The sequence below is a fragment of the Coregonus lavaretus genome, assembly GCF_964263955.1.
Source record: "Coregonus lavaretus genome assembly, chromosome: 31".
NCBI classification, from domain to species: Eukaryota; Metazoa; Chordata; class Actinopteri; order Salmoniformes; family Salmonidae; genus Coregonus; species Coregonus lavaretus.
In genome coordinates, this window is record NC_140018.1 from 28597593 (window position 1) to 28609711 (window position 12119).

Genomic DNA, 12119 nt, shown 5'->3' on the forward strand with positions numbered 1-12119 from the left:
GAAAGTGCTGGGTTTTGATGAATAAACAAGTTGTGGGTGTGTCGAAGCTTGGCCCCTCACTGGTCAATCAGAACTTGCGCCAAGGCTAAATAATTGGTTGCTTCAAATTGTTTATTTATGGTATTTTATGTATTGCATTGTCATCAACTACAAATCAAATGTTAGTCTGTTATAGCCTAGTTATTTAAATAGCCTGCCCCATATTTGCTAAATATGTTGAACATGTTTTCAGTCCACATTGTTATAATTGCATTGCTTCAATATGAAAATACATTGTTAACGGAGAATTTGATGTAAATGACATGTTATAGAAGGGTCCAGACACTTTTTCTTTAGCGATTTCACTTGTTATTGAGAAACATTTTAATTTCCTTGTCCTCGTTGTGCAGTATGGGGGCTCTGAAAAAACATAAAGAAAGCCTCCGAAAACGCCCAAATACATCCTTATAGATACGGAAAAGCTCTCAGTATTGTGATGCAGGTCTTTAGATGTTGTACGCATGAAATTGTCATTCCGAACTTAATCCGCAACTTTATATTCCATGGATAATAAGAAGATTGTGGGAGCTGTTTTGTTAGACTGCTGCTGAAAAAACGTAAGTGTTATGGCTTTACATCCTCTGCCATATCGTGGATAGAGAGCTACCTATCTAACAAAACACAGAAGGTTTTCTTTAATGGAAGACTTTCTAATGTAAACCAGGTAGTGTGCTATACCTCAAGGCAGCGCTCTTAGTCCTTCACTGTTTTCTATTTGTGACCCATTTCAAGAAGTAAGGCGTATGCCGCAAGTCACTACTTCACAGGAGAGGCATTTTAACGTTTTTCTTGTTCTGTTTTTTTATGCGTTTTTGGGGCAGAAATGCCTTTTGGAACATGTGAACTTTCATGTTCCTTAATAACAAACGTGTATGCATTTATAAATATGAATTGTTAAATTACAAGCCTAGTTGGTTGGTCAGGTGCTCCAAAGAAGGACATCGGCAAATTATAGTTCGCCCAAAGCAGAACGGCTGGCCCTTAAATGTACACTGAGGGCTAATATCAAGAACATGCATGTCAATCTCTCCTGTCTCAAAGTAAAAGTAGAGGAGATAGACTGCATCACTACTTGTCTTTGTGCAAGATATTGACGTGTTGAAATCACGTCAATAGACATACATACACACACACACACACACACACACACACACACGTTGCAATATTGTACATATTATTAATTATATTAATATTGTACATTAGGAATATTGGAGCAATGTAAATGTGTATAATGCACAATGTCTTGTATGATGTATTGTTTTATTTATGATGTAGACTATTGTTTTATTATGATGTATTGTTTTATTTATGATGTAGACTATTGTTTTATTATGATGTATTGTTTTATTTATGATGTAGACTTTTGTTTTATTATGATGTATTGTTTTATTTATTATGTAGACTTTTGTTTTATTATGATGTATTGTTTTATTCCTGTTTGGACCCCAGGAAGAGTAGCTGCTGCCTGGGCAGCAAGTAATGGGGATCCTAGTAAATACAGTACTAAATACTAAATGTACACAAATCCAGGCCCTCTTTTGCTTAGAGGACTGTTAGGGGTGAATTATTTCCCCTCATTTATATACTGAGTTTATATATTGAGTCACATGTTCTCTACCCAGCTTGTCAGATTAATCCATTTGGCTCCTGGAAAACCAAGAAAATTCGATGTAAACCCTTTTGTCCATAACTCACACTCTCTCTCGCTGACCCTCTGACAGATCCCAGGACTTCTGCTGTGAGACTTGTGGCTGCTCCATGCACTTAGCCCTCCTGGCTCCCTCCCCTACCAACCCCAGCCCAGAGGACCAAGAGGACCAAGCGCTCGCCCAGCAGATCAACTTCAAGGTACAACTGCCTACCAGCCACAATCCTACCCCAGGCACGATGTGGTGTTGTTTATTTACATTCTAGTCTAGTCAATTTTCTTCAAAACCTTTACCAGATGTCAGAACTGGATGAAACGCGTGTTTCCATGTCTTAACCCGTTTGTGCAGTCAAGCAGTCAGACAGCAAAATAGCAAAGACGGGGCTTTGCACCCGAGGCATATTGTCTCAGCCCGCTGACAAGAGCTAGAGTACATAGTGAGTGACAGCAACCGTCATCTGTGTGTTGCTTCCTGCAGGCAGAGTCCAGGCAGGGCAGTGAGAGCACAGGGGCGGAGAGTGGGCCCCCAACAGAACCCCAGGGAGAGACATCCACCTCGGGGAGACAGGAGGAAGAAGAGAACGCCCAGGCTGAGCAGGTAACAAACACCACCAGGGTTATACTAGCTGGTGATGGACTGTGAGATCAGCCAATTAAAATCCAGCAGCACTTTTTCCTGCTCCTGACATAGGCTCCATTCAAGTCCTTTTCTGAGGCACTGTGAAAACAGACGGTTGGAAAGCGAGAGAGAGCTGGCTGGTGGATGAGAAAACCCTGCACCACAAACCTCCCACCTACACATATTTTAATAAGCTATGTCTGCCACCTACGTGGGCAGAGAAACAACTGCATACTGAAGATATTTGCTATACTGGGGGATTATTCATGTATTTGCCATAGAAGAGGTTGGCATGGTTGAACACGATTGTGCCGCCTTGTCGCAGACGACGTCCCGAAGACTGTTTTCTCCAGCGACGTTGTCGTTATTATTCCAGAGCCATTAAATTAAATATTTATGAGAGGTATAGAGAGGAGCAGCGGGGGGTCCCTGGGCTCCAGAACGTGGTATAAAAGGGAGAGCATGGCAATGTTGTTACCCCGTAAATGATCCCTCATCTCTCATAGTGCTTTATGTAATATCGTGGCTCCGCTGTTCTCCGCTGTGCTGCATCGGCCACTGTCACTCACTCGGTGAACAGCGCTTTTTTAAATCACTGTGTTTAATGGCTCGGGAGGTAATCATACTGTATGATGACGGTGCACGCAGCACTCTGCTCTCTGGCCCTACAGGTTCTTCACTGTGCACCAACTCACTGCCAGTGAGGCATGATGCCACTTTATTGCAGTCCCCTATGACAACACTCAAAATAACTGATGTGTTTTCTTATAAACCGATTACAGCTAGAAATCGGTGTTATAATGTATTATTTAATGGCATAATTATTTATTTGGAAAACATGATAGCAATTTTGAGATGGCAGTTTCCAAGCATGGTAAAGATGAACGAAGGGATTGTTTCTTCATGCTTCGTACATAAGGGTCTATGTAGATTGGGATTAAATCCTTCTGAACTGAACTGACCTGAGTAGGAGAGAGAACATTTTACTTGCCATCTGCTGCTGGATGCAGTAACAAACGACCGATATAACCTCTGGCAGGGAGAGGGGCCGGCAGACATTATCCCCATAGAAATAATCATTCTGGTTCTGTGGTTATCCCACACCTTAACTGCATCATGACTGTCTGCCTTGCTCTTCCTATATCAAACTGAACAGAGTGATATAGGCAGGATTATAGCGCATTGTTCACCGCTCTCTACTCTGTCCCAATGTCTCTTTCTGCGCGCCAGCCCTCCCTGGCCTGCAGCCATCCCCTAACTAGGAGGAGTGGGATTCAGCTTTCTCTCTCTGTGTAAAACCTGAACTGTACCCTATTTCTCACTGTTTAGTCGTCACCCTTAAAGCCACTTTAAACAATCCTGTTCCCCCTTAAAGCAACCAACTGTAGTCTTTTTGGTTGCTATGACTGTACTGTATTTTACTGTACTGTTATTCCCAAGACCAACTGTTAAGTAAGATGCACATTTTCTGAGAAGATCATGAATTAACCTCTTAAGGATCGGACTGTTTATTTACCCCAATCTAACTGCCTGAAGCTCAGGACCTGAAGCAAGGACATGCCTATTCTTGATACCATTTTGAAAGGAAACACTTTGAAGTTTGTGGAAATGTGAAATTAATGTAGGAGAATATAACACATTAGATCTAGTAAAAGATAACAAGTGTTTTTGTTTGTATTATCTTTTATTATTTTTTATCTTAAATGCAAGAGAAAGGCCACAATATATAATTGCAGTTTAGGCGCAATTTAGATGTTGGCCAATAGATGGCAGCAGGGTGTGCAAAGTTTCAGATTGATCCAGTTGAAGCATTGCAATACTGGACTATTTTGTATCAAGTCTGCCCAAATGTGCCGAATTGGTCAATTGATACATTTTCAAGTACATAACTATAGAGAACGTACAAAAATGATATGTTAAGTTTACACACTCCCAGGAATGTCATACATGATGGATCATTAGCTTATACATTTTTTACATTTTACATTTTAGTTATTTAGCAGACGCTCTTATCCAGAGCGACATACAGTTAGTAAGTGCATACATTTTCATACTGGCCCCCCGTGGGAAACGAACCCACAACCCTGGCGTTGCAAGCGCCATGTTCTACCAACTGAGCTACAGGGTACTATACACTAACCTTCACACATCTAGATGGCGGGGTGGGTGTGGAGCCAGAGACAGCAGGGGTTCAAACTGTAGAACCGAGTTCCTACATTTTGAATATAAAAATTGATTTTATCAAACAAAACTATGCTACATTTTATCTCTGGGACCCTTAGGATGACAAATCAGAGCAAGATTACTGAATGTAAGTACATTATTTACCTTCAGAGGTGAATGTATCAAACCAGTTGCCGTTGTAAGTTTTTTTGTTTTTGTGCACTCTCCTCGAACAATAGCATGGTCTTTTTTTCACTGTAATAGCTACTGTAAATTGGACGATGCAGTTAGATTAACAAGAATTTAAGCTTTCTGCCCATATAAGACATGTCTATGTCCTGGAAAGTTTGCTGTTACTTACAACAGTCATGCTAATCACATTAGCACGTTAGCTCAACCGTCCAGTGTATGCGACACCGATCCCGTAGAGGTTAAACACCTTTTGCTGTGAAGTAACATCATGTCTCTCTGGTGGTGGGAAAAACCGATGTGCTTCTAGAAAGATGGCCCAAAGTAAGTGTGTGTATGTGGTGACGTGTGTGTGTGTGTGTGTGTGTGTGTGTGTGTGTGTGTGTGTATTCATGCAGTGTATGTATGTGTGTTGGTCCACTGTCTGATCCTGTATATGCTATGCTGTGCTCACTGCAGGCCGAGGCGGCTCCAGCTGCCAGTGAGGAGGAGGTGAGTCCCCCAGCCCCCAGCATCCACCAGCGCCGGGCCCAGCAGCAACAGAGAGACCAGATAGAGGCCCCCAGCAGGCCCACATTCCCCGCCTTCCCCCACCCTCCTCAGGACGCCAGCCACATGGGCTCTGTGGTGCTCATCGTGGTGCTCACCCTGCTCCTGGCTGCCCTCATCTTCCGCAGGGTCTACCTGACCAACGAGTACAAGTTTGACTACGAGCTGTGACAAGACTAACCTTAACCTCCCCAGACCCACCACCCCCCTGAGTCGAGTGAGTTAACCGCCCCTCCTACCACCTGACCTGACACCCTAGCTGGCAACAAACTGACTTTGTCTTTACCGTGTCAGCCTAGAGCGTGGACATCCCCCCCCCCCCCTCTGTTCATAGAGGGTTAGGCATAGCCTTGGTGACTTACTCTCACTAAGTAAAGAGGGCTTGGTTTACAATGAGGGTAACTTGCATTCCTTTGGAGGATGGGGTTGACCACAACACCTCCAAGGTGTCTTCTGTTACTTTGAATTTACTCTAGAATGTACTACATTTTTAAGAATGGGAGTATTGTATCCAAACCTCCCCAGAGGAGAGACTCTGAATCAGACCTGGGTTCAGAAACTATTTGAAATCTTTCAAATACTTTGTTTTTGCTCTAGCCTGCCTGGGATGCCAGTTGTTTTGTTTTGGGATTATCCTATTGGTCCATGTAGCCAGGCAAGCTCAAGCAAGCACAGATAAAGTATGTGAAATGATTTCAAATAGTATTTGAACCCAGGTCTGCTCTATATCTCCTTTTTAATTTGTCAGGCATCTGTTTATCATACGGACTGCTGATTGCTCTCAATATTTAAACAAGAATGCTGTGTCATATAACATGTAAACAATGAAGGATATTAAATTGTCTCAAAATAATTATTTAATTGTGCACAGGGAAGCAATATGCATAACATATTGTATATAGATAAGATGCTAACAATTTCTGCTCAACTGTTACGTCATTTACATTTCTGACTGGCTAGCCAATGCTCTGGCTGTTCCTACTTAGCAGCAGCATATACAACCTGGCTAGTATCCGTACTGTACGTCTGTCAATCTTATAGCCTGAGTGCCAGTCTGTTCCTGCTCTCTTGCCAACTTTGTCAATCATGTGCTTAAATGAAAGGGAGATTATAAGAGCCTGTACGACTATAGCCTACCTTTTGAAGTCCTCAAAAGAAATGGGATTGGGGACTAATGCAGAGGTTTAAATGTTGTGTGCACATTTTACTTCAAAGCAAATATAATGACCAGAGTAGGTCCTCTCGTAAGTCGGGGTCTCATGATATCTGAAACATGGAAGACAGCTTGGTTCATGTGCATACTGAATTCATTGACAGCTTGGTTCATGTGCATACTGAATTAATTGACAGCTTGGTTCATGTGCATACTGAATTCATTGACAGCTTGGTTCATGTGCATACTGAATTCATTGCAGACAGGTTCACTGTTTCAAGTCTCAAGATGTCATTTACACATCTATCCATCTTTTCAGATTGTATTTTAACCCAACGTACGGTAGGTATGAACATTGTATCAGAAAATAAATGCCTTGGAATTTTTTATTATTTTATGTGTCAGTCTGAAATTGTTTTTTTTTATGTCATGATGGATGGCTGAAAGTAACACTAATTTATCCATTACTACACAAACACACTATTAAGTCATCTGAAGAGCTTCGAACACATTTGATATATGCACATAAAAGATCAGATTTCACCATCCAGTAAGTGTTCTCTAAAATATGTACAGTGCATTCAGAAACTATTCAGACCCTATGACTTTTTCCACATTTTGTTACGTTACAGCCTTATTCTAAAATTGATTAAGTTATTTTTCCCCCCTAAATCTACACACAATACCCCATAATGACAAAGCAAAAACTGGTTGATTTTTGTTTGTTGCAAATGTATTAAAAATTGAAAACTTAAATATCACATTTACATAAGTATTCAGACCCTTTACTCAGTACTTTCTTGAAGCACCTTTGGCAGCAATTACAGCCTCAAGTCTTCTTGGGTATAACACTACAAGCTTGGCACACCTGTATTTGGGGAGTTTCTCCCATTTCTTCTCTGCAGATCCGCTCAAGCTCTGTCAGGTTGGATGGGGAGCGTCGCTGCACAGCTTTCTTCAGGTCTCTCCAGAGATGTTCGATCGGGTTCAAGTCCAGGCTCTGGCTGGGCCCCTCAAGGACATTCAGAGACTTGTCCCGAAGCCACTCCTGCGTTGTCTTGGCTGTGTGCTTAGTGTCGTTGGAAGGTGAACCTTCGCACCAGTCTGAGGTCCTGAGTGCGCTGGAGCAGGTTTTCATTAAGGATGTCTCTGTACTTTGCTCCGTTCATCTTTCCCTCGATCCTGACTAGTCTCCCAGTCCCTGCCGCTGAAAAACTTCCCCACAGCATGATGCTGCCACCACCATGCTTCACCCTAGGGATGGTGCCAGGTTTCCTCCAGACGTGACGCTTGGCATTCAGGCCAAATAGTTTAATCTTGTTTCTCATGGTCTGAGAGTCCTTTAGGTGCCTTTTGGCAAACTCCAAGTAGGCTGTCATGTGCATTTTACTGAGGAGTGGCTTCCGTCTGGCCACTCTACCATAAAGGCCAGATTGGTGGAGTACTGCAGAGATGGTTGTCCTTCTGTAAGGTTCTCCCATATCCACAGAGGAACTCTGGAGCTCTGTCAGAGTGACCATCATGTTCTTGGTCACCTCCCTGACCAAGGCCCTTCTCCCCCGATTGCTCAGTGTGGCCGGGCGGCCAGCTCTAGGAAGAGTCTTGGTGATTCCAAACTTCTTCCATTTAAGAATGATGGAGGCCACTGTGTTCTTGGGGACCTTCAATGCTGCAGAAATGTTTTGGTACCCTTCCCCAGATCTGTGCCTTGACACAATCCTGTCTCGGAGCTCTACGGACAATTCCTTAGACCTCATGGCTGACATGCACTGTCAACTGTGGGATCTTTATATAGACAGGTGTGTGTCTTTCCAAATCATGTCCAATCAATTGAATTTAACAGATGGACTCGAATCAAGTTGTAGAAACATCTCAAGGATGATCAATGGAAACAGGATGCACCTGAGCTCAATTTTGAGTTTCATAGCAAAGGGTCTGAATACCTATGTAAATAAAGTATCTGTTTTTTATTTTTAATAAATATGGAAACTTTTCTTAACCGGTTTTTGCTTTGTCATTATGGGGTATTGTGTGTAGATTGATGAGGGGGAAAAATAATTTGATCCATTTTAGAATAAGGCTGTAATGTAACAAAAATGTGGAAAAAGTCAAGGGGTCTGAATGCACTGTATATTAGGATATGCACTTGCTGTTCATATGAGACTTGAGTCCATGCCTGTTGCATCATAGTTCTATGCATAGAGGTTTAATATGGACAGGCGCCATATCTACTTTTTGGTTTTTCGGAAGCCCAGACAGCTGTGAGGCTCCTTACATCAGTTGATCGAGGATTCCCTTTGTCATGTAAAAATCTTCCCACCGTGAAATGGTTTCCAATCAATTTCAAGCTAGGACGTTTTTTTACGTGACACCCTGGAATGTGGCCATGTCATTATACTGTAGCTAAACCAGAGCTGTTGCTGCGCGCGCGGTGCCTTGGTTTGGAGCGCTTGGAAACCAACCGCTGTAAACCGTGGACCAATCAGGGAGCAATAAGCGGGACAAGCCGCTTGGCTTTGTAAACATATCAGTCGTTGTTACTCATTCAACCCGTACACTGCCTCACTACAATGCCCGTTATCACATGTTCTACTTCGGACCAAAATGTGCTACAATGCTCAAACCATTGCGGACGTGGATTAAAGTGATTGTTTCACTCATTCGAAGACTTTTGAGTTTTCACACATAATGCCTTATATTAAGTTTCTGTTTTTACTTTTTTGCTTGATACTGATCGGGGAATGCCGAAAGCACAAAAGTAGGAAAAGGAGGTGGTCCGGGGCGGTGGAATCTCACAAGCATGGCGCGTAAGTACCTGGATCCTTACCCTTTTTGACAGTCCATCCAAATGTGTTTCCTTATTTCACTCTTTCGTTTGCACTTTAAAGCAACTGGAGGTCTTCATGTCATCCTCTTTCTTTGTTTCTTTTGTTAAATTCCGCACTTGTGGAACCCTGCGTTCCGTTTGATGTAGCCTAATACTAGGCTATTTATTCGACTAAGTTTGTCACATTCAAAATTATGTATGGCTCGTTTCAGCAATGTTAAACCCGTTACAGTCGTTGACACGGAGACTGTATGTAAATATTAGCGTTATTGGGGTGGTCTCGACTCGATGGTGACTGCGCAATGTGGAAACCGTGCCCGTGCGTAAAGATGATCCAGAGCGCAGTGCGCATATTATGGGAAGGATGCAATCAATGGATGGACCCTGTCTGCGCAGATGTCATGAATCATCCCTATCTGCAAGTGTCATCATCCATACCATTCATCTGAACTTTGCATCATTATTCTGCATCATCCTTCACTATCGGTTGTGCCATTCTCCACATCAGATAACCCGTGATGTGTTGCGTCATTGTTAAAAATCTTATCTGTGAGGCTGTTCAATGACACAAAGCTCTCAAATGCACTTTAAGTAGGCTACAGTAAGGGCAGAACATGGTTCATGTAATCTGCAAGATTTAACAGATTTAACAGTTCCATGGGGACAGTGGATTAATCGGGTTCTCAGGATCCCCTGCTGTATTGCAAGTAGCTCTCCAATTATGTTGTTCTTGCTAATTGAGTTACAACGTGACATTTTTGTCCATTAGACATTTATAGGATTACAATTCCAGATCAACCACTATAGCATGAAGTGGCAGTCCCCAGGGGACAATGTGCGTTCATTATTAATTGTGCAAAATCACAATCACACCAAGTGTGAAAGTGACACACTGTGAATGCTGGCCAGGTCGAAATGGTTGTCTGATGGCCTAATTAGCCTCCATTCACTCAATAATTGTCACCCCTCTATTTTGGGAGACCCTTGAACAGGGGCAGACTGGGACCAGAAATCGGCCCTGGCATTACTAACACATGCATTCCTTTCCTTGATGCTCCCACACAGGCCCATTTATTTCCTTGAGGCTCTCATTATTAGCCTAAAAACCCAATTTTGCACTACAAACCCAAGTTAGACAGGCCCACTGGGCTAAAAATGGACCAGGCCATTTGGCATTTGCCCGAAATGCCAGATGGCCAGTCCGCCCCTGCCCTTGAAACTGGCATAGGTGCAAAATGCCTAAATGGATGGGTTTTTCCCCTGTCTTCCCTAAACTTTATATCCACGGAACATATAATGTATACAGAGTATGGGAACGAACTTACATTTTACATTTACATTTTAGTCATTTAGCAGACGCTCTTATAATAATAATAATAATAATAATAATCCAGAGCGATTTACAGTTAGTGAGTGCATACATTTTCATACTTCCACCCATGTTATCCTCAAACGACAAAGTGTCATGTGGGTTAGATAAACTTACTTTGACAGCAAAGCATGTTTCTCATGATTCTCTGAGGGCAGGCACTACACACACACCCACACATTGCAGTTATGCTCATGCAGAGAAATGGCCCATAAACAGCAATGTTCAATGCTGACAAAAACACCTGACACCACACCTTGAACGAGACAGAAATAATGTTTTTATAAAGAACAGGGTCCGGTTTCCCAAAAGCATCTTAAGGCTAAGTTCATCGTTCAAACCTTCGTAGGAGCATCGCTAAATCTCAGAGCTGTTTCCTAAAACCATCGTTATTGACGTTGCACTTGCAAATGCTCCTAATCTAACGCCTGCCTCAGACCACTTGTAGAACAGCTAAGTGCATCGTTAAATAAAATAAAATAAAATGTTATTTGCCACATGCGCCGAATACAACGTGTACACCTTACAGTGAAATGCTTACTTACACGCCCTTAACCAAAAATGCAGTTTTAAGAAAAGTAAGTGTTAAGTAGAAAATTGATGAATAAAAATAACAAATCATTAAAGACACCGCCTGGTATAGAGGTCCTGGATGGCAGGAAGCTTGGCCCCAGTGATGTACTGGGCCGTACGCACTACCCTCTGTAGTGCCTTGCGGTCGGAGGCCGAGCAGTTGCCATACCAGGCAGTGATGCAACCAGTCAGGATGCTCTCGATGGTGCAGCTGTAGAACTTTTTGAGGATCTGACGACCCATGCCAAATCTTTTCAGTCTCCTGAGGGGGAATAGGCTTTGTCGTGCCCTCTTCACGACTGTCTTGGTGTGTTTGGACCATGATAGTTTGTTGGTGATGTGGACACCAAGGAACTTGAAGCTCTCAACCTGTTCCACTACAGCCCCGTCGATTTGAATGGGGGCGTGCTCAGTCCTATTCTTTTTCCCTGTAGTCCACAATCATCTCCTTTGTCTTGATCATGTTGAGGGAGAGGTTGTTATCCTGGCACCACACGGCCAGGTCTCTGACCTGCTCCTTATAGGCTGTCTCATCGTTGTCGGTGATCAGGCCTACCATTGTTGTGTTGTCAGCAAACTTAATGAAGGTGTTGGAACAGTGCCTGGCCATGCAGTCATGGGTGAACAGGGAGTACAGGAGGGGACTGAGCACGCACCCCTGAGGGGCCCCCGTGTTGAGGATCAGCGTGGCAGATGTGTTGTTACCTACCCTTACCACCTGGGGGCGGCCCGTCAGGAAGTCCAGGATCCAGTTGCAGAGGGAGGTGTTTAGTCACAGGGTCCTTAACTTAGTGATGAGTTTTGAGGGCACTATGGTGTTGAACGCTGAGCTGTAGTCAATGAATAGCATTCTCACGTAGGTGTTCCTCTTGTCCAGGTGGGAAAGGGCAGTGTGGAGTGCAATAGAGATTGCATCATCTGTGGATCTGTTGGGGCAGTATGCAAATTGGAGTGGGTCTAGGGTTTCTGGGATAATGGTGTTGATGTGAG

At 43.1% G+C, this 12119-nt stretch overlaps 1 protein-coding gene across 2 annotated transcripts in view; it reads left to right on the forward strand.

Moving 5' to 3' along the window:
- The window catches only part of ube2j1 (ubiquitin-conjugating enzyme E2, J1), a 41500-nt gene extending 34748 nt beyond the window's left edge, over window positions 1-6752 (forward strand). The window contains exons 6-9 of one of the 2 annotated variants that reach the window (XR_014610354.1): window positions 1761-1887; window positions 2166-2285; window positions 5118-6490; window positions 6591-6752. Coding sequence is in view for 1 of the 2 variants with exons in the window: in XM_084149114.1 (XP_084005240.1) it covers window positions 1761-1887; window positions 2166-2285; window positions 5118-5378 (508 nt within the window). In the remaining variant the exon portion in view is untranslated. Of the gene's footprint in view, window positions 1-1760; window positions 1888-2165; window positions 2286-5117 lie in introns of both variants that reach the window. The other variant, XM_084149114.1, reaches the window with a different exon arrangement.
- Window positions 6753-12119: the final 5367 nt, after the last annotated feature.